Source organism: Gigantopelta aegis, chromosome 6 (assembly GCF_016097555.1).
Source record: "Gigantopelta aegis isolate Gae_Host chromosome 6, Gae_host_genome, whole genome shotgun sequence".
Taxonomy (NCBI): domain Eukaryota; kingdom Metazoa; phylum Mollusca; class Gastropoda; order Neomphalida; family Peltospiridae; genus Gigantopelta; species Gigantopelta aegis.
Genome location: NC_054704.1, coordinates 40,730,897 through 40,754,639, shown reverse-complemented (window position 1 = coordinate 40,754,639; position 23,743 = coordinate 40,730,897). Strand labels below are relative to the sequence as shown.

Below are 23,743 nucleotides of genomic sequence, written 5' to 3'. Positions count from 1 at the left end.
GGGTGAGCGATATTTCTTATGATTAATTTTTTTGTGGCCCGCATTGATGGAATGTTTGAAGAAGACACTTTTCCGTTAACTATCTGTTGCTGTAAAGCAACAAGGCAGTGGGGTTTGCAGATGGAGATCAGGTTTCGTGCCGCTTTTGAGCATTGGAGGCGTCTTCCGGTTAATTTCTTTACAACGAATCACAAATGGCGTGTGCTCATCTACTCAGTGTGAATCAATGGGTTAAGATTAACTATTTAATCAGATCCTATCAAAACTGTAAAGCTATGCGTTTAGTTTCGTATTCCGTTTTACAGTTGAACCTGTTAAAAGCGTCATCGTCCTATGAAAAAGTACAGGGGATTACAAATGGCGACTACTGGTCTAACCAATTGCTTCGGATTAACTATTAATAAGATTCTATTAAAACTGTAAAGCTATGCATTTAGTTCCGTATTCCGTTTTACAGTTGAACCGTTAAAACGTGATCTTCGTATGAAAACGTATAGCAGATTACAAATGGCGAGTACTGGTTTAAGCACGGCGAATCAATGACTTAGGTCTCACTACACAGATCACTTCTGGGTGAGAGTCCATTGATCACGGTCCACTATAGTTCCTAATTGTGACATATGTTATGGTTCACATATTCACTTCTAGGAAATGGTGAAGAATTAAAACAATATGTATGTTTAATGGTAAGCCTTCTGGCTGTATTTTGCCGATGTTATTTTGTAATATTGTGCATCGACCTTTTGGGACATGGGTGTATAGCGCAAGAGACAGCCGGAGTGAATCGGTTAATGAACCACCTGTTCGGACCGGTACTACAGCCAGATGCGGTCATATAGCAAAAAACTGAGACGGAAATGTTCTCAATTTTGGAGTGAAAATAAATGCTTCTATAATGTATGTTCGCAATGATGTATGTTATTAGTGACAACGAGAACCCGTTCTATTGGCAATCTTCGTTTGAAGTTGGGCAATTTAACATGGGTTTCAATGGCAGATGACATCTGTGTAGTGAGACCTTAGGATTAACTACATGTATTAATAAGATCATATCAAAACTGTAAATCTATGCGTTTAGTTTCGTATTTCATTCTACAGTCCAACCTGTTAAAGATGTTATCGTCTTATAAAAAAGCATAGCAGATTACAAATGTTGGGTACTCATTTACTCAATGGGAATTAATGTGTTCGGATTAACTATTTAATCAGATCCTATCAAAATTGTAAAGCTACGCGTTTAGTTACGTATTTCGTTCAACAGTCGAATCTATGAAACTCACTCTTACAGCAAATTACAAATGGCGTGTACCCGTCTACTCACGGCGAATCAATGGGTTCCTATTAAAATTGTAAAGCTATCTGTTTAGTTTCGTATTTCATTCTATGTTAGAACCGTTTAAAACATTCAAAATTTTACCTCCAAAGCATATTGAACAATTTCTGACATATACAGAAAAGCCGTGTTATTAGCAGCAAGTGATCTTGTATATGAATAATCTAACAGATGAATCAACAGACACCATGACCACAGTTATTTGTGAATATTCAGCTGAGATTTATACATACCAGCCCATGGCATCCTAAATGCCCACCTATGGTTTAAAATAAATAAAGATACAGGTATTTTTAGTCTTAAGGAAATTACAACAAGGGTCATAATTATAAAGAGGACTTATTTTAAATATGTTTAGTTAAATATTTGTGTTACTGTCATCATAATGTGTTGGTTTTGGGTGCATTTTTGACAATGTTCACACCCATACAAACCACCCCAAGTCGGAGTTGGCGGATACCACACATATATTTATGGAAACCTTGCTCATCAAACCTTACAAAAAACGTCATTTGAATAAATCAGCTTGTTTGAAAATTACCCCAAATGATCGAGCCCCACAATTTTTCACAAGGAAAAACCGGTGTATGAATACCAAGCCTCATTACAGCTAAACCATTTACACTGCTGGTCAACAACCAATTGTCTTTTTAAAAATAACTCCTTGGCTATCACTAAGCTTAAGAATTTACTTCCTATTCCAAATAATTAGCCTTCAAACATGGATCTGTGCAAAACCAACAAGCAAACTCTTTGATAGCAATGTGGTTTATTCGTCGAGAGTAGTATCAGGGCTTGTTGAGTGCCATGACCTACTTTCCGTAACCTTGACCGTGATGACGTGCCTTGTGCCGTGACCTCGTCCTACTGGCCCTGACCTACTTAGACTGGCCTTGACCTTGATGACGCCACGGACTACTGTACCGTGTGCAACGTCCTACTGATCCGGCCCTGACCTACTTAGACCGGCCCCTGACCTACTTAGACCGGCCCCTGACCTACTTAGGTTGGTACTGACGTCCTTGGACTGGCCCTGACCGATTTGTTTAGCATTGACCGACTTAGAGGGCAGTGACTGATATACCTGGGCAGGTGTGCGACCTTGGTGTAAGTCATAGCCTTGACGTACTTGGTCTGGGACTCATCGCCTTGCCTTGAACGGGATGGTGTAGGATCCCTTGCTACTAATGGGAAAGTGCAGGGGGTTTCCTCTCTAAAACTGTCCAAAAGTATGTTTCACATCCAATAGCCAATGATTCATAAATCGAGGTGCTCTAGTGGTGTCGTTAAATAAAACCACTTCTAAGGACTCGGCCCGACGCGAGGTAGTGTATTTATTTTTAGCGCGCTGAATGATGAATGGTTATAATTGCTTACATCCGGGAAGCGGTGGTATCCTATTTTATTGTCGGTGACAATACTGAAGTAGAAGTTACATTCTTAAAGACGTGAAATAAGAAATGATTTAAATAGGTGTAAAATAGAATTCTCGTTCTACGCTATCTGATAGCGCATTCACAAGATTATTATTAACTGACCTATTTCGTCACTTCATTCCGCGCTTCGCCGCTCGCACATATAATGGTTTAAATGACAAGTTTTGTTAACATGCGTTTAGTAGTCAGCTGCGAACGACTTCGCGTCCAGCGCTGAGGGTACGTCGTTCGTATCTCATGTGGGGAAATTATATTTTTTCTATTATTTTTAAAACAAAATAATAATTTATAGTTTGTTTTTATTTTACTTATTTACTTACTTATTTATTTGTTTATTTATTTATTATGTTACGAGGTGGGTTTTTTTTAAGCAGCCTCTAATAACCCTGTGGGGACGGGACGTAGCTCAGTGTTCCCTTGATGTGGGTCGGTCTGGGATATATCCAGCCAATGCACCACAACTGGACAACGGTACTATCCTGTCTCTGGGATGGTGTAGGATCCCTTACTGTTATTCAAAAAGAGTAGCCCATGAAGTGGCGACAGCGGGTTTCCTTAATCAATATGTGTGTGGTCCTTAACCATGTCCGTATAACCGTAAAATAAAATGTGTTGAGTAAATAAAACATTTCCTTCCTCGTAAAATAAAGATTAATTGAATACAAATTTTTAGTATTTTATTTTAGTCATAGGAAAAGAAAGACATATTTGTCTCGAAAAAAGGAATGTTTGTTAAAAAGAAAGGCATATGTGTTAAGGAGAAGAAAGGAATGTTTGTTAAGGGAAGAAAGGAATGTGTGTGTGTGTGTGTGTGTGTGTGTGTGTGTATGTGTGTGTGTGTGTGTGAAACATCCCCAGCCCATTGCTTTGAAGAAAGAACGCATGACTGCAACTCAACGCTCCGACCTAAACTATGATCTTTTAGCTGCATTTTAAACACAAGTATTTCCCTAGAGTACAAGCCTTTTTACAGGGCTTTTTTAATTACCAAATAGGTAAATACAGTGGTCGATCTAGGATCGATCCCCGTCGGTGGCCCATTAAGCTATAGCCAACTAGTGTATTATGTCTGGTATATCAAAGATCGTGGTATGTTCTGTCTTGTACACACAGCTCTTGCTACTATAAAGTAGCGGTAGAAATATCCAATCACAAATCTAGTCATAGAGTAAAAAACACAAAAAACAAACGCAATGGTTTGGTTTTTCATTTATTTCTAAAATTACAAATCACTGACACATATATAAAATGGGCACACACTGGGTTACATCGAGAGGCCTTAAGGGCGACATGTGAATAATATGAGTGTTCATTTCTCTTCATCATCGTCGTCCTCCTCATCGTCGGTATCGTCGTCGTCTTGTTCATCCAAATATTCGCCGATCCATGAACGATACTGATTTAATTTAGAACGAATCTGTGGTCTCACATCTTTGTCTGGATTCACAAACTGTAAAAAATTTCTGGTGTTGGGACCTTTGTCAAAGTAATGCATATAGGTCAGAAAGCGAGAGTACGTGTCTTTAAATAACTTCCATTGCAATGTCTTCATGTTTCTTTCAATGGCATCTTGGGACATGTTTTTTTCTTCGTAGCGTTTCCTCTTGCTTTTGATATAGTCATGATTGATGTCGAATTCACGTTCCACCATGAGACGAATGCCTTCGTTTTCCAGGTCGGGCGACGGCTCTTCAGTTCCCTCCTCGCACGTTTTCACGTGTCGCTGCAAGTCGCTTCCGTCTTTAAAGACCAGACCACACGTATCGCAAGACTGCATCCTCTTGACTTTTTTCAGATAGGGTTCTACCTCATCTTCTTCTTCGTCGTCACTTTCGTAGGCGGGTATGCCTGGTAGTTTTCTCTTTAATGCGTTTCTTTGCATGATTTGCATGTAGAGCTCTTTCTTCGTCGGTGGTTGCAACTCTTCTGAGACATTCGCCATTACGTTCGTGCTTTTATACCATTCGGACGGCCCCGTCTCTAAACCATTAGGCCGAAGACGCCAATGTTCGGGCGTGGTCGGTTTCAAGTCCACCAAGAGATATCCGTAGGACCTGTGGGTAGCTTCCTCAAACCGCTGCATGAAATGACGAGTATTTCCAGGATACATCTGCTGTGCCAAGGTTAGGACTTGCTGCTTGTCGATGGGGTTGTTGAACAGTGCCAGGTAATGATAGTTTCTTCTCTGTGTCGGGTCCTTGCTGTGATACAGGTTCTGGTTGATGGCAATCACAGAGAGGTTTCTGTGGTGACTTCCTTCCGTGAACAAGTCGGTGATACGAGGGTCTTTTCCAGCTGTAGACATCAGATCGTCCAACACGATGAGATTTCTGACTCTCGAATCCAAATAACGATCCTTTTCCAAATTCTCGGGTATGCCTTGAACAAATTTCACTCGAGCAACCTTTTTGATCATATCATAGAGGGGTTGCCATCGTTTGTAGAGCCAGATGATGCGCTGGGGAGGCGGCTGGATTTTACCATCCCTTAGCAGTTTGTACAACAAAACTGTCTTTCCACACGACGTGGGTCCCGACACGATCATGGTGAACGGATGTAACAATCTTAGGGGCTGCTGCTGCAGCGGAGCAGGAGCTATAGGAGCCCTATGAACAGGAGCTATAGGAGCCAGAGGAGCAGGAGCTACATGAGCTAGAGGAGCCAGAGGAGCTATAGGAGCCTGAGCAGGAGCTATAGGAGCCATAGGAGCAGGAGCTATAGGAGCAGGAGCTATAGGAGCCAGAGAAGCAGGAGCTATAGGAGCTAGAGGAGCCAGAGGAGCTATAGGGGCCGGACCAGGAGCTATAGGAGCTAGAGGAGCCACAGGAGCAGGAGCTATAGGAGCCCTAGGAGCAGGAGCTATAGGAGCCAGAGGAGCTATATGAGCCCTAGGAGCCGGAGCAGGAGCTATACGAGCCAGAGGAGCCGGAGCAGGAGCTATAGGAGCCAGAGCTATAGGAGCCAGAGGAGCAGGAGCCATAGGAGCGTTGAATTTCGAAGTGAGGTTGAAGTTTGCCTTGTGCCTGCAGTTTGTAGAAACGGGTCCACTTATCCACGTCGGGTACATATACCTTGTACTGGTCTGACATGTTGCTCCTCTGAAGGTTTTACCTCAAATGACGAGTTTTCCAAAACTATTTTACTTATATACCCTATGACGCATAAAGATATGGTACAGGAATGTTTGAATGTGTGTGATACGTATGACCAGTGTCCCTCCTCCCAAGCACAAATCTCATCGTGCGAGCTCCCAAAAAACATCGTTACCAAAATATTACCCTTTACCAGTGTTACTACCATAGGGATACGTCTAGAGACACTCATGGACGCAGGACATAAATAAGAAAGCAAAACATGTTATTCACGGTTTTATTCACAACATACAACATGAAAACAGCAGCACACGCGTGTTTGAAACAGTTAATGTCTGAACACGTTATTCACATAGGGACATCTTGGAGAGAGTCTGTAATGTTCCATCACTGGGTCGTCTGTCTTCTTCCACCGGTAGATGCGAAGTCCGCAACAGTAACAGACAACGGCATCGTGGTCTCCCGTGTAGTAGAAACCGGCCTTGGCGAGTTCCCTCGGTTTCTGGCGTAATTGTATGGGCCACCACCCAAATGTCTGCATCCGGGCATAGAAATGTCTCATTTCAGGACGATGACAGAACAAGTAACGTCTCGAATAGCAGTCTTTCTCATCCCAGGCAGCGTCTGTTTCACAGGCAGCATCCGTCTGATCTGTGGGTTCATCCACGAGTTCGCCATCTTCAGTTCCAACCCCAATTTCACGTGTAGCATCCGCTTGATCCACACAATGAGTACTCTTCTTCTCATCTTGTTTGCTAGTCACACATTTGATTGTATGTCTTTCTGAACATTTGCAGACCAAGACGTCGTCCTCGTCGCTACTACTGCTGCTACTAAGACTGCTCGAATATCCCGATGCCATCTTCTTCGTTCCAGATAGAGTGCAACAAGCCACAAGAATGCTAGAATCATAAAACACGTCTGTTCTCTAGCACAGTCACAAAGCAAATGAAGTGTAAACCATAAATCCATTCTTTTATACCTTCGAGTTCATCCAAAACAAAACTCGTTCACCACTGGTGACACTCGTTAGGGTTGCAGAAGTTACACTGAAGAAATCCCATCTGGTTTTGATGGTCGTCTTGCATGGCGCAGGGCACAATCGAATTCAGCTCTGGTACAAAGTCACACATGACTGTGAAACAGCCTTTCAGTTTCTTTCATTGTTGTAGAGAAAGGAATATTCCCTTCTTCGAAGATTTCACGGATTTAGTTTCATCACACCACCACCACTGACGCAGGTCCACCCCAGCAAAGTTCTTATCGACGCTGACTTGGACGTTGGCACCAAGGTGTCTGAACAATGTTTTGTCTTTCCCCTGGTTTAATGCTGAAATCGTTTCGTCAATTTGGCTTTTACATCCAGACAGTTCGATCCACTGTTTAAGACTAAGGACAATACCTCGCTTGGTGGGGAAGGTTTTCCCATTGTCACTGTCAAATTTCCTTATGTGAATAGCAGTGTCCCCTTTCCATAACTTGGCCACCACGTAGACGTTAGTTCCAAGTTCTAGACGACATCTCACTTCATCACTTGTGGAACAGGCCATCTCTGGATTGCACGTAGATCTGATCGTTTTCGGCGAGCGAATGACAATGAAACCGGATCTAGCCTTTTTATACTCTTCGTGCCAGTCCAAGTAGGTCAGGGCCGGGTCAGTAGGACGTTGCACACGGCACAGTAGGCCAGTCTAAGTAGGTCAAGGTCAGTCTAAGTAGGTCAGGGGCCGGTCTAAGTAGGTCAAGGCCGGGTCAGTAGGACGTTGCACACGGCACAGTAGTCCGTGACGTCATCAAGGTCAAGGTCAGTCTAAGTAGGTCAGGGTCAGTAGGACGAGGTCACGGCCGTGACGTCACCAAGGTCAAGGTCACGGAAAGTAGGTCATGACCCCATACAGGCCCGGGTACTACTGTCGAGCTTAAGACTGATGGCAACTGGGTTCGTATAAAAATGCCAGCTGGGGGCACATAAAAAGATTCACAGCTCCCTTACCATTAATTATTAACCCCTGTCCTCGACAAAGTGCTCAGATAACCGACGGCGTGGCCAGGAGGGAGTACTTTAACTGAACATGTGCACTTCTCATTTAAGTAAGGGATTTTTATTACAGTATGTGTACCTGCCACATCCCGCCCCGGAAGTGGTCACTGGCGAAGTCAGAGGCTAGATCCGGGGCGGGCGTGCCTGAACCCTTGTGAATAGGGGCACGTTAATAAAGTTGCCCGTTGCCCGTACCTGCCACATACCTGATAGCACAGCAACATCTTTGCAGGCCGCTAGGAAAGACATTTGAAGGCGGTGGATGACGATCAATTGGGGGCAAGTTAAATATTTATTGATGACATCGGAAAGTTTGTTTTGTCTAACGACACCACTACAGCACATTGATTGATTAATCATCGGTTATTGAATGTCAACTATTTGTTAATTTTTATATATATATAGTCTACATTTTGTTTTCCATTACTAGCAAGGAATCTTTTATATGCACCATCCCAGAGACAGGATAGCACACATCACGGCTTTGATACACCAATCGTGCTGCACTGGCTGCAACGAGAAACAGCCTAATGAGTGATGGCCTCAGATGCGATTTCTTGATATTTGAAGAACAAAATGGCAATATTTTATATGAACATTTTAGAGCCTATTAAAACTCCACCCCGCCCCATGTTCTCACAATTCTGCTTTGAAAGGTGAATTACTAAGAACTGGTTAACGTGTTCATATACCACTAGGGTTTCGAACACGCCTTATTTCTTTCTTTCTTTTTTCACTGAAAGGCTCAAGCGGTCGAAAATTATTACGACATACTATACGTAATTCTTATTATTACTAAGTGGGGGCTCACGAGACTCAAACGATGATTAGGTCTTTCTGTAAGTCCGTCACAGAAATCCCAAACCAATTAAACCCATCGGTGACATATCACGGAAATGGTTTCGTTAATGGACATGCTCTCCGTGCAGTAGAGAATAATGTAGAAATTCTCTCCCAGAACCGTTACACAATAAGACCATTAACGGGCATCCTGCGGCGAGGCATTAGTGTGTGGAGGCAGGCGGGAGTAAAATCAAATCAACAGTAAAGGGAAGGTTTAACTTCCGCTGATCAACAGTGACGGAAAGTATCGACTGACACCTGTGGTGTGAACATGTTGTCCGTAAAATAATTATTTTACACCTCCCACCCCCGTCTCGCTTGCGCAGATACTTCAAAATTTTAAAAAGAAAAAAAAAGTTTGTTTTGTTTAACAACACTACTGTTTATTAATCATTGGCTATTGGATGACAAACATTTGGTCAATCTGACATATAGTCATACAGGCCTCACGCGAAGTCAACATCATAGAGCGAAATCACTTCTCTCTCACTCTCAAACTTTTGAGAAAGCGAAGTTTTTAACAAGAGGGAGACTTGAATTTTTAATCATAGAACGAAATCACTTCTCTCTCTCTCTCAAACTTTTGAGAGGGCGATGATTTTAACAGGATGGAGACTTGAATTTTTAATTTAAAATAATAAATACGCAAAAGAGAAGTTATATTTACCCAAGACAGTCAAACGTGTCTTAAGCGGCCATTCAAATGAATAGTCACGAACGACCCGTTAAGACAATTGGTCGCTAAATACAGGTGCAACTTTTACAGTCTGTATTATTATTTCCCCCCCGTCTGTACTGTTAATAGATGGATGTGTGCTTTAAAGATGTCTAAAAATCACATTTCCACATGTCTCCTTCAGAAATACTGAAATGTAAGTGAAAAACACTAATTTAAACTATTTGGAATTCATTCTCTCACAAGTTTGTCTTGTCTTTTCATTTAGTTACTACTCCATGCAGAGTATTGTCCTAGTAGATTAATCTAGTAAGGTCAAGCTTAGATTACCCAGAGGCAATTAAATGCATTCCACAGTCACATTTTCTTAATGATCAGTGAAAAGTGTGGTGCACTGAATGGAACAAGAAAAGCCCAATGGATCCACTGACGGGGATCGATCCTGGATCGACCGCGCACTTTACCATTGAGCTACGTAAGAAGAAAAAAAAGGAGAAGAAGAAAAAAAAAAAAAAAGGAAACAAACCAGTTAAATCGGGTCTTTATCCCTTATAACCACCAATCTTCGCCGTCATTGTTCTTTAAAGTTATTGCACTTTATGACGAGGCCATCGGGCTTATCATCTATGGTTAGTATTATTATTTTTTTTAATTTATGAATATGGACTAGAAATATACCACAGCATCCAAAGCCTCCTTGAATCTCCGATTAAAGCGCTCGTGTCCGGAATCTTTAAGTCGGCTATCATCGTCATTTGTCGGCGTCCATCGTTGCATTTATGCACGTGGTGTCGGACATAACCGTAGTCGGTCGAGGTTGTAATTGGGTCATAAATCTACCCTTGGACGTTTTATAGATGATCGGTCTTCGTCGGTTTGTCTACCGTGGACTAGGTCTGACGTCGACCTGCAAATTAAGTATGCGTCCACGTCTCATGGAGCCATACATTTAAAACGAGCGGTGAAAAATGATGATAGGAATTGGAAGTTTACAGCTCGATGGCCTCGTCATAAAGTGTAATAACTTGAAAGAACGATGACGGCGAAGATTGGCGGTTATGGGGGATAAAGACCCGATTTAACCGAAGTTTGTTTTTACAGTGATTTAATAATGTTGTTTTTCAACTTGAACGTCAACTCTTCTATTATGAAAATTTCCACTTGGACTTTGCATTGTGTATATGGTTGTATACTACCAAATACTACTCCATACATGTTTCAAGCACAAGACTACTTGACACAGTGGTACTAGATGAAATAAAATTAAATACATTGTTTGCCCAGATGAATGTTTTTTTTTTTTACAACCAACTCACTCACATTTATCACCAAGAGAGAGAGAGAGAGAGAGAGAGAGAGAGAGAGAGAGAGAGAGAGAGAGAGGAGAGAGAGAGAGAGAGAGAGAGAGAGAGAGAGAGAGAGAGCACCGCAATACCAATATTACATTCGAAATGTGCTTAGTTTTTAATTTAATGTCTAATAATGCCCTTTGTCATCAAGTACATGTTAAAAGGATTTTAGTAAATATTTTAATTGACCTCGATCAATCGATTAGTTTGCTAATAACTGAGATTTGCTTTGTAACGTTTTTAAAGGCACCCGAACAGCACGTATGTAGAAAACAGTCTCAAAGTACTGGTACATTACTACATAGACATAGACCTAAATAGATACCCTAATATCCTCCTCGAAATGAAAGCTGCTAAATAATTTAAATATGAGACGATTACAATTTCACACTACAATAAGCAGTCGACTCGTTATAACAGTTACTAAGAGCCGGAAGTCGGTTCCTTGTCGTACACTGCCCAATTAACCTTTGTTCTACGCCCAAAGGACATAAAGCCAAATTGCACGCTTTATCATCATCATCATCATCATCACCATCATCATCATCATCATCACTGCCATAATATTTATTTACTTAATCATGATCATGATCATCATCTGCAGTCTATTCTAAGACACTCTTTAAGTGGACTATTGGCGTACATAACTTGCACTTATTATAGAAGTGATTAGATTGGTTTCACGCATAAAATATTCTGCCTGCAATGTAATAATAACATTTTCTGAGAAAAAGTATATAAACTATATATTGTGTGTAATTCTAATTTTGACCTTTTCACGAAATCAAGAAAAAAATATTCTATTGCGCAGCCGTTGTATTATCGATATTACTCGCGGATATGAGGTACTAAGTAACACATCCGAAAAGTTATAAAATGTGCTGAGGTGTCGTTAAACATTAATTTGTTCCCTCCCAAGAAGTACCATTAATGAATTCTTTAAGGTTTTGCATCGAAGATTTTATTCTCCAGAGAATCGAGGAAGCTTACATGTTGTCAACCATAACATTGACTTTATGTCACTACAATCAATCGTAGTTATAATCGTTTCAAGAAACGGGGCACAGACCAATAAAATATCCAGTTGTATGTAAAGTCGAAATAAAATTAATTTTAAGACTCTTCAATAATAACGAAACAGCCTACGTTCATTTGGCTTGAAATGAATGGCAACCGTTTTATGATCGTATCAAGGACTGTGTTAAAACGTGCTAACCTTTATTCCTAAAATGTTCGCAGGTGAAGACGTCACGCATATCAGTCATTACTTTTGAGACTGGTTCTTAACGCTTGTATTAACTCCACTTAACACGTTTTCTAATACTGCGCGTCAACGAAGTGACAGACGTGAAAATAGCCAAGATATTCTCTTTGTGAAAAATAGTCTTATTGTGATTAGTATCGATCGTGAATAAGTGTTACGTCACTGCACTTTTATGCTCCACAGACTTTCAAACAAAAGCCTAACCAAGTCAACACCGAATATCTGTAGTAAAAGAGATCGAACCTGGCTGTAAGACGTTTCAGTGATAAAAGGAATAAAAAGAAGATTAAACTGAAAAAGGAAAAAAAAACCCCAACTAATAAAAGGAGAATGGTTAAATCCGATTTGTTTTCAACAGTACGGACACGTGCTTATAAAACTTAGAATGGTAATTGAAATTGCTTTCAATTTGTTTTTCGTTGGAGCCCCAACCTTAAGACAGGATTCGCTTGCATGTCAGATCGAACACATTGTGAACGAGAAGAAGAGATCAAACTCAGTTAAAAAAACCAACCCCACATAAAGTGTGTATTGACGGGATTCGAACCTATTGCAGCAATTCGCCTGATATTTCACAATCCGAGACGTTAATTAACGTCAAAACCAAAAACCACATTGTTGTCAATTCCTTCGTCTACTACTTTCTTAACGTGCCTATTAAGGTTCAGACACGTCCATCGCAACCCTTCCTGCCCAGGACAGGCGTGCGCCACAACAGATTGCTCTGAATGTGCACGTAAAGCCCTATGACCTGACCTGACCTGATCGCAAGCCCAATTTCTGGTATAGTCGATAACTGGGCATGGGAAATACACTCAGTTAATCCATATAGCATCTATAGCGGGTTTCATATCTTACATTTTACGGTTATATGGCGTCGGATATATAGTTACGGACCATATAGAAAATGAGAGAGGAAACCCGTTGCTGCCACTCCATGGGCTACTGATTTCGATTAGCAGGTCAGGTCAGGTCATAGGGTTTTACGTGCACATTCAGAACAAGCTGTTGTAGCGCACGCCTGTTATGGGCACAAGAGCCGGCCGGTGCAAGGGAGCACCAACGACCAGGGCGGTAGCAGGCGGGGGGGGGGGGGGGGGGGTCGATTAGCAGCAAGGAATCTTTTATATGCACCATCCCACAGACGAGATAGTACTTACCACGGCCTTTGTTATTACCATATGTGTAACACTGCCTGGAACGAGAAATACACCAATGGGCTCACAATCAGGATCGATCCTAGATCAACGACATATCAGACGAGTGTTTTACTAGTGGACAAACTGCAAATATTACAACTAATATTACTATTTTTATAAACATTTAACACCGAGACAAATTAAATACATGTTTGCCTAACAAATATTAGCAAACAAATCTTCTCTACTTATAGCTGGTCAATGCAGAAGTTAATAGGTATAGTAGTAGTAGTAGTAGTAGTAGTAGTAGTAGTAGTAGTAGTAGTAGTAGTAATAGTAGTAGTAACAGTATCAGTATTAGTAGTAATAGAAGTAGCAGAAGAACTAGTAGTAGTAGTAATAATAGTAGTAGTAGTAGTAATACTACCACTAATACTAGTACTAGTAGTTTTATAAGTAGTAGTAGTAATAGTTGTAGTAGAAGTAGTAGTACTAGTAGTAGTAGTAATAGTAGTAGAAGTAGTAATAGTAGTAGTAGTAATAGTGGTAGTAGTAGTAGAAGAAGTAGTAGTAGTAATAGTTGTAGTAGTAGAAGTTGTAATAGTAATAGTAGTAGTAGTAGTAGTAAAAGTAGTAGTAGTAGTAATAGGTGTAGTAGTAGTAGTAGAAGAAGAATTAGTAGTAGTAATAGTAGTAGTAGTAGTAGTAGTAGTAGTAGTAGTAGTAGTAGTAGTAGTAGTAGTAGTAGCAGTGATAGTAGTAGTAGTAGTAGTAGTAGTAGTAATGTGGCGAGCCTTGTTTAAAATCCATTCATCTGGACAAGAACTGGCGGGGGGAGAGAATATAGTTATTAAAAAATAGAAATCCGAAATCTGACAAATTAATGGCAATATGTGAAGACGACATTGGCAAACGAAATAACTTGATTTACAAATTAGATTTTTTATAAACTGTAAGGAAAACGCCGTCAGACAAAAATCAATTAATTAAGCCGCCCATGAGGAATCTGTGAATGACGCGCCAAACGAAAGGATTTTCTTTCTTTTTACTTGTCTGAAAGAACCGCTTAGCGATTCAGATCAAATATATCGATTATCGCGGAAGATAATTAACTCTATACAAGAGATGCGCAATAACCGTTGTGTAAAATCTCTTAACTTCCAGTATTGGAAACCACACCAGTGGAAAGTTAAAAAAAATAAAAAATTGTTGTTGTAGATATATTCTTTACAAGCGTAATGCAATTAATACAGGATGCATGCAATCAAATGAAATCATAACCGACAATGGTATGATATGTGGCTAAAGTTACCATAATCAGTTTGTCAAAAGGGAACCGATGAATTCGCACATAACTCTATAATGAATAAAGTTAAAATTCATATAAAACATTATTAGGTTTCAAACCCATACAAACTCAAATTTTAAGAAATCGAAGAAAAAAAATCGGTGTAAATAATTATTTTATTTTATTTTATTATTATTATTATTTTATTTTTTTTACAAATTTCCATCAAATTCCATAGATTAAATGTTTATTATTTTAAATACAGGTATCACGACAACTGGTGGGACAGCCAAAGTAAAACACGCACAGTTCTACCGTTAATATCTCTGTCTTGCATTATCGATTGTTAAATACCTTAGCTGTTATAGAGTCGTATGCCAATATTTTACATCCAACGCACAGTTCTACCTTTAATATATCTGTCTTGCATAACGATTGTTAAATACCTTAGCTGTTATAGAGTTGTATGCCAATATTTTACATTCAACACGTTGTTGTATGTTTTAAAGGGACACGCCCTAGTTGTTAACCATTACGCCGTTGTTTTTCGCTATTAAACCCATTTTCTCACAATTAAATTGCACTTTACTTACATTTTATTATTTAGAATATACATTTCCATTCACCTGAAGTGTTTTTTGGTAATACTGGTAATCCTGGTGTTTGTAATACCACAAAATGCATTTTCGTATTTCTTAAAAACGCACGCGCGTCTGTGAAAAAACCCGTTGAGCAAACAAGGTCTAATCTATTTTTAGAGGGGATCTTCCCGTTTCAACATCACAGACGTTGGTATACCACGTGACCGTTATCATTTTGGTTCGGTTTGTTTTCTCGTGCACGGTTCACGCAATCAACATCAGATTTGTTGTCGTTTGCTTGTCGTTCATTTGTGAGGTTTTTCTTCACAGTTCGTGAACATTTTCATTAACAATAAAGTTCAGACAAGTAAGTATCTCAATACAAAACATTACAAACCCTTAAAACCAATAATTTTGCTAAGTCTTACGATATCTGGGGAGGGGATACAACCTTGGGGGGGGGGGGGGGGGGGGAGGGGGGGGGGGCACAGCTATATTGTTATCTTTATTTAAATAGAGTAAGACAAAAAAAACCCTTACATTTTCGTCCTGGGGAGGGGAAGTGCCTCCCCACCTCTGGTTCCTACAGACTGTACTACTACTACTACTACTACTACTACTACTACTACTACTACTACTACTACTACTACTACTACTACTACTACTACTACCACTACTACTACTACCACTACCACTACCACTACCACCACTACCACTACCACTACCACTACCACTACCACTACCACTACCACTACTACTACTACTACTACCAACAATAATAAACGGTCAGTCTTATTCTGATTCAAGTATCATGATTGCTGCAGCATTCCTTTCGCTATCCAGGACAGAACAGCTGGAACATGCCCAGGAGAGGTGAAAGGAACGCACCCCAAGTATGTGTGCACTCTGGGAAATTTGTCGTGACATAGGCATTTCTGTGCTTCGAGCGACATCTACCGGTGACATCAGAATACTAACTTTCAAAATTATTTCAAGTAATTGGGTCACGGGGATTCCCATGGTATTTATCGATATAAAACCTGCTTTTTCACTCTATTTTATAAAAACGTGATCTAAGTATGTACAGTTTGGTAGATTAACCAAAATTAGAATTAATTTTCGCGGGCTGAAATTAAGGCGTGCGACTTTAAGTATAAGCCTATACCCCAGTTCTGCGCTCAGACTGTCATAGTAATTTTAGGGAACACATTTATTGACAAAATAAAAGAACACTTTATAAGGAACGACATGTCATGTGACGTATCTAACCAATGAATGGCATTTTCGTCTTAAAGGCATATTTAAAGTTTGAAGCACTCCGAACTCTGATTCGGTGATATCTTATTTGGTATAATGTTACCTTGCCTCCCAAAACAAACACATACACAAATAAAAAACAACAAACCAACACCCCTAAAACCAAAACCCGGATTCTTTTCTTGTTTTTCTGTCCTAACACACTGTCACAATACAGGATGTCAGCCGTTTACCCATACGTCCATCCGTCCATCCGTCTGTCTATTCACCTTGGAAATATAACCATATTTAAAACAAACAACCATGGAAAATGTAAAAAATATGTTAACTAAATGTTTGCTTAGTTAAAAAAAAAAAAAAAAAAAAAAAAAAAAAAAATATATATATATAAATAAATAAATAAATAAATAAAAAAATCAAAAAATCCAAGAAACCCATCGGTGTGCTGAAATTATTAGTCCGAACACGTAGGCGTAAGACAAGACTTTTCGTTCCTTTAAAAAAAAGAAAAAGAAAAGAAACAAAAAAGAAACAAAAAAGAAAAAGATAAAAAGAAAGAAAGAAAACAGAGAATCCATAGAAACCACACCAGCAGGATTTCTTCAATGTTGAATAGGAAAACATGTATTTTTAATGTATTACTTGTTAAAGTCAGCCGATGATTATGCGGACACCTTAATTGTTGGAATAGAATTTCATTTCATTAATAAACGAGCACCGAGGTTAACATTGCCGAAAATCGGCACAACATAGCGGTCCGGTCGTGACTACGCAACGCGCAAACAGACTAAATTATTGCATTCGTCTTCGTGATTAAGTTTCAGGGAAAATCTTTTCCGCCGATAGCAGATCAGTTTTCTTTGGCAATTACAATTAGACGAAAGCAATACCCCGGTTTAGTCCGTAAATAGAAGAGGAATAGATTTCATGATTGTTTAGAATGCTTAATGAACAATCTTCTGCGTTTTATGATAAACTCTCGGGTTTCTGGTACGCACCCAAATCTTGACCATCCTCAGTGGCACCGTGGTCATTTCAGAGTGTTCATGGATGTTAAATGCTTCTTCTGTATCATTAATGAATATTCAAAACGGCACTGGTACTGAAGGGAACCTTGCCGCACACCTACACAACATACGTGCGTCATATACTCCACTAGGGACGGGACGCAGCCCAGTGGTAAAGCGCTCGCCTGATGCGCGGTCGGTTCAGGATCAATACCTGTCGTTGAGCCCAATCGTGCTACTAATGGAAAAATGTAGCGGGTTTCCTCGCTAAGACTATATGTCGAAATTACCAAATGTTTCACATCCAATAGCTTATGATTAATAAATCAATGTGCTCTAGTGGTGTCGTTAAACAAAACAAACTTTAACATTGCTATACTAAATACTAAGCAGATAAATAACAGAACGCTAGTTGTAGCAATGATACTTTAAGCTCTATCCTAACCGGCCGCGAGCGACGCGAGCGATTATTTTAGAAATCACTGATTTCCATTGCCGCATCCAAACTGCACGATGATTTCTAAAATAATCGCTCGCATCGCTCGCATCGCTCGCGTCGCTCGCGGCCGGTTAGGATAGAGCTTTAATCAGTAAGAGTACGATCAAGGTTTCTCTTTAAGACAATGGCAAGAATCTATTTATATAATTTTTGTTGTTGTTGATATTTCCATATTTTATTTTTCATTAGTTTTTCCAATAATACACGTTTTCAATATTGTTATGTTGAGGTTTGTAACAACTGGTAACTCACCGATTTTGTTTACAGTGTTAAGACGTTCCATGGAAATTCTATGACAAGACAGATGAGTTAAGGAACTACGACCCCTATTGTCTCCGTGTTCAATGCATCGCGGTAATCTGTTATCTTCGCCTTTGTTCCAGCGCCGCAGATTTGCCTGGCATTATATGTTTTCATGGCAGTTCTATTATTCAGTGCTTTGTTAGATAACTATAATTATTATATCGGAGAACAAAGACTCGAACTCGTGAACTTACAGATCGGGCAATTATTTATAAATACAGACGGACGTAGTTACATAAACAACTACGATAGGTACTTTAGAAGTAATGTCCCTCCATCCTTATCCAACCTGTACGTAATTTATAACTTTGTAGTCATCGTTATTAAGTCTGTCCTTTTTGTTCCCGAGATAAACCAGTTTGTATGAAATCGGAAGCTTTCTAGCGCCCACTGCTGTTTAAACTACCGTATTTGTAAATTAAAGCTTCTACAAATGATGAAATTTAGTTGTGAAGAAATAAGGGAAATAAGGGACAAAATTGTAATACTTTCTCAACCAATGTAATTTATATAGCATGAAATAAATAGGCCAGGAATGAAATATATATTACAGACTATTGAAACCAGAGGAAAAGGAATATAATGTTTCTTTAACTACACTTCAGAATATAACTAAATTGGACCGGCCTCAGTAGTGTTTAAGGTATCGGACTTAAAAGGGCAGTCAGGTAAAATATGAGCCTAATGTATTGGAAAGACGCATACCCAGACCATCAACACATAAGAAATGAAAAACGCATAATTTTAGATTTAATAATTTAAAAAAAACCCTTAATTATTCCTACTAACTTGGTGGAGCCAGTTTGTTTCTTTTTCGTCGCGTCCGATACTATAGCTTGGAAGAGACGTGACGTCAGCCCCTGCCAACTCAATTATGCACAGAGTAAACAAACGGTAATGCACTTTGCTTTGATCAGCCTGACTTGTAAAAAATCATAAATGCCATGATAATATAATCACCTATTTAACTAAACATATTTCAATGTGAATTAACAAAAAAAAATGGGGTTACAGTATTTTTCCTTTTGAAAAACCCCACAAAAACATCCAAAGAAAAAAATACATGCTATTAGGCCTATTGGTACCCTGTCAGTTGCTAACTATCATTATAATTTTAGGGTTGACAGGTTATTTGTTGGAGAACGTTTTAATTTTCTTCAGCAATATTGTGACACATGTCCTGATTCAATACATGCTAATAACATATAAGTGCCAACATTTTCTCCATACCATTAAACAAAGAGTAATATTAGGACATGTAATGACGCATCAGATTGGTAAAACAAATGCACGACATTACCCTGTGATGTTAGAAATACCGGTACGTATTGTTTTTATGTCTAGACGCCAGTAGACGGCGGCAATTGCCTTGTCTGGTTACCTACCAAATATACACCTGCCAATCTTGAATCACAGGTTCAGGCAACTAGCAAAACCGACCTCGGTGGTGTCGTGGTTAAGCCATCGGACTTAAGTCTGGTAGGTACAGGGTTCGCAGCTCGGTACCGGCATCCACCCAGAGCGAGTTTTAACGACTCGGTGGGTAGGTGTAAGACCACTACCCCCTCTTATCTCTCATTAACCACTAGCAACTAACAATTAACCCACTGTCCTGGACAGACAGCCCATATAGCTGAGGTGTGTGCCCAGGACAGCGTGCTTGAACCTTAATTGGATATAAGCACACTACTAAGTTGAAATGAAGGAGGCAACTAACTAACAGACCAATCAATCAAGTAAACAGTCAGTTTATGATTTCTGTCAGTAGGGTTTCTGTAATACACAGCAGGTTAATGGGTAAACGGACAAAACCCCACCCGGAAAAAACCCCACTGGATAAAACCCCACTGGAAAAAAACCCACTCGGACATAACCCCACACAGAAAAAAACCCACTCGGACATAACCCCACTCATATATTTCAATATATAACAAAATCGTATATACAGTATTTATTTTTTATTGAAACAAGTGTAATCTAGCCTACTTCCACCTCACACAGTGGCCGATGCCTTTCAGAACTTCCGAAATGGACTTGATGTCATCCCGTCTGTCAGTGCAGAGGTTATGGAGCTTCGTCTGCAGCTTCTTTATGTGGTGTCGTACCCGTTTTGCAGGTCGTTCACCACGCTCATCCATAAGTCGTGCAGTAGCAGCCTGGGTTTGATCCTTCCGAATGCTGTCTATGGCTCTCCAGATGGTTGGGTGGGCATGTCCAACTAGTTTCGCAAAGGAATTGTTCCACCCCTCACATATGTTATTGGTTCTGGATCCACCTTTCAATGTGATGGTGTGCACATTCCAGATGGATGGTGCGTACGCAGGGGGAATACGGCGCATACGAAGAGGAGGTACAGATCCATCTGATCGTTGAGGAGGCTGAATATGGCGATAAGATCCTGACACATAAGTGCTGTCAAAATACACGAGCAAGGGTTCCAGCCCATCAGGGGTGTTGTCACGCAGATAGGTCATCCCCTCTGGTACATCATTAACTGGTAGGAATGCCAGTCCATCAAGCATACCACAGAAAAGCTTAACATCCTTCTCTTCCCGATAGCGTTGAACAAGGCCGAGACTCTGTATTTTCCTCCACGTGCTCTGCGTAAGATGGTAGAAGCATCCATGAACATTGACTTGTGGACCAAAGGTTGTTATTACTGCATTCATCACAGCTTGTTCAAAGTCGAGGGTGACAGTTACAGGATCAGCCTGGAATCCTAGCTCGCTGCAGCGATCCTGAATTGATATGAATAGTTCCTCATATGTGGATTGGTGCTTGTTTGGTAGAAATGCATACACACACGTCACAGCTGACTCACCGAGTGGAACACGAATCACATACAGCTGAGTAAACAACAGTGGAGCAACAGTGAATGTTCCATCCATAAACCATGACTCAGAACTGGCAAGGTGACGTAATCCGTCATCAGTCCCGAACACTAACATACGATCAGAGGAATCCACACCGTTGTCATATATGAGAAATCTGTCTCCATCACTTGAAGTGGTCCATTCATCATCTAGCATGAGATCACGGAGCGAAGTGGGGTTCTTGGGCATATGTTTAGCCCGTTCTCGACGCAGTGCACGTTTGATGTGATCAGGTTTACCGAGTTCTGCGCGTACATCTACAGGTGTGTCACTGATGGAATCGACTAGGAGCTGAGTAAGTGTACCACGTGATGTGCCAGCACGCTCCTTCATGGCTGAACGCAGCTTTGCCACTGCTACAGACTGATCCTGTGGATCATGGCTATGTTGTGTGAAACTAACGATGGTCTTTATCTGGAAAGATACAAAGTCAAATATTCAGGCTTTAATTTAAATCTACCTGGACTTGGGTAATCTCGGCCCGTAACTAATTTTGAATACATTTCAATGCTAAAATAATAATAATAATAATAATAATAATGTTGCATATTAAATTTAAAGAAACAGCATATACATGTGCATACCATAAATATAACATGTATTGGGGAAAAGGTGGTCAAATTAATATCTATCTACCTACACACATACAAGTTAGTTATGATAACATAATTACCTCCAGGTCTGAAGTCACACCGCCTTTACAAGTAAATGCAGCTCTGCTGGAACACTCCCATCGAATATTCTTCCTGGCATACCTCTTAGTATACAAGTAGCCTTCGTGAATTAGCTTGAGACCACCCTTGTTGTTCTTGATAACTTCCATAGTTGTATTTACAGTTCTCAGGAAATGAATACTGACGTAGTATTCTTCAACCTTATAAGGGGTCCATCTGATGCAGAATTTATGACATACCCAATCAACAATGGGAAGCCCTAAATCCATGATTTCCTTGATCTCTTAGAAGAAAACCTGGCCTCCTTAATCTCTTGATCACAAAGTTCAGATAATCCTTTGTCATGGAGATCAATGCAATCAGTGCAACACTTGACTGATCAAAATACAAATGTAAACTTTATTCTTTATCATAATCTATTTTGTGAATTTTATTTATAATTTTATTCTTCCAAAACAGAAATTTCAACTTTATTTCATATTTTTCAGTTTTATGTGTAAAATGGTCACAGTGGGGTTTTGTCCATTTTTCTCATTTATTGATGGGGTTATGTCCGAGTGGGGTTTTTTCCAGTGGGGTTATGTCTGGGAGGGTTTTTTTCCAGTGGGGTTTTATCCTGGATTCTGTTAATGCATGGAAAAAACATGATACTTCGTTGGACAGTTATTTTGATTTTTTTGTAGTCAGTTTGACAATGGAGGTTTATTTTGTAATGACAAATAATATATACTTATTGCTGGCTTACTGGGATGGATATTTTACAGGCTGGTAGGTATTGGGTTCGTCTCCCGGTAACGGCTCCCACCTAGACAGTTTAACGACCCAGTGGGTATGTGTAAGATCAATACACCGACTTCTCTCTCAGTAACCATTAACTACTAACCTCTAACCCACTGTTCTGGACAGACAGCCCAGATAGCTAAGATATATGCCAAGGACCGCTTGCTTGAACCTAAATTGGATACAAGCACGAAAACAAGTCTAAATGGAATAAAATCAATCAAGTTAAACTGGCGTAAAGCTTGCGGTAATTGAGAATAAGATGGGAAAAACCTTTTATCGCCACATAAGTTACTTTGATTGATTATCAATCTTCCATGTACATTTTCCAAAACAGAGAAAAAGTTTGTCTTGTTAACGACACCGCCAGAGCACATTGATATATTAATCATCGGCTATTGGATGTCAAACATTTGGTCATTTTCACATATAGTCTTAGAGAGGAAACCCTCAACATTGTTCCATAAGTAGCAAGGGATCTTTTATATCCACCATCACACAGAGAGAATAGTACATACGGCCTTTGATTTACCAGTCGTGGTCCACTGGCTGGAGCGAGAAATAGCCCAATGAGCCCACCGACGGGGATCGATCCCAACAAATTCTAAAAAGGGCAATTTGAGTTTGTCAAAGGCAATGAGCCGAGCTCCCAAAGAAAGCGAGATCGGTAGAGGGTTTGAGGGAAGGAAGGAAGGAAATGTTTTATTTAACGACGCACTCAACACATTTTATTTACGGTTATATGGCGTCAAACATATGGTTAAGGACCACACAGATATTAAGAGAGGAAACCCGCTGTCGCCACTTCATTGGCGACTCTTTTCGATTAGCAGCAAGGGATATTTTATATGCACCATCCCACAAACAGGGTAGCACATACCACGGCCTTTGATATACCAATCGTGGTGCACTGGCTGGAACGTGAAATAGCCCAATGGGCCCTCCGACGGGGATCGATCCCACAACGACCGCGCATCGAGCGAGCGCTGTACCACTGGGCTACGACCCGCCCCCGGGTTTGGGGAAATGCTCACCGGAAAAGTTTCAAATAAAGATGCCCAGTGACGCTTTTTCAAGGCAATATATGTGGCGCTAAATAAAATAACATACGGCTGGGTCAAAGGTCAAATTGCAGTTAACACAACCAGTCCTACCATTACATTGGTAATAAATGTGACAGTCAAATTTAGTTTTATGTGAGCATTTCATATAGTATCACTGTTTCAAGTAGTCTTGTACTTGAACCACGCTTGAGGTACCCAGTGTCGGATCCAGCTTGAAATCGTACAGGGGTCACAACGATACTAT

At 40.1% G+C, this 23,743-nt stretch overlaps 2 protein-coding genes across 2 annotated transcripts in view; one reads left to right on the top strand and one right to left on the bottom strand.

The window, feature by feature from the left end:
- Nucleotides 1-23,743, top strand: part of LOC121374553 (gastrin/cholecystokinin type B receptor-like) — a 90,391-nt gene that overhangs the window by 33,283 nt on the left and 33,365 nt on the right. The window lies entirely within an intron of this gene.
- On the bottom strand, nt 20,052-22,160 carry LOC121375742. The gene is made up of 2 exons (XM_041503356.1): nt 21,655-22,160; nt 20,052-21,395 (listed from the first exon to the last, which is right to left on the bottom strand). The coding sequence occupies exons 1-2, from the start codon at nt 21,922-21,924 to the stop codon at nt 20,091-20,093; spliced, it is 1,575 nt and encodes a 524-aa protein (XP_041359290.1). The 5' UTR covers nt 21,925-22,160; the 3' UTR covers nt 20,052-20,090.

Excerpts from the sequence above, each read along its gene's own strand:
- LOC121375742 (XM_041503356.1), bottom strand. The coding sequence starts at position 21,924 with ATGGATTTAGGGCTTCCCATTGTTGATTGGGTATGTCATAAATTCTGC. Across the intron at positions 21,396-21,654 it reads GTGTGACTTCAGACCTGGAG|ATAAAGACCATCGTTAGTTT; the intron begins GTAATTATGTTA and ends GTATCTTTCCAG.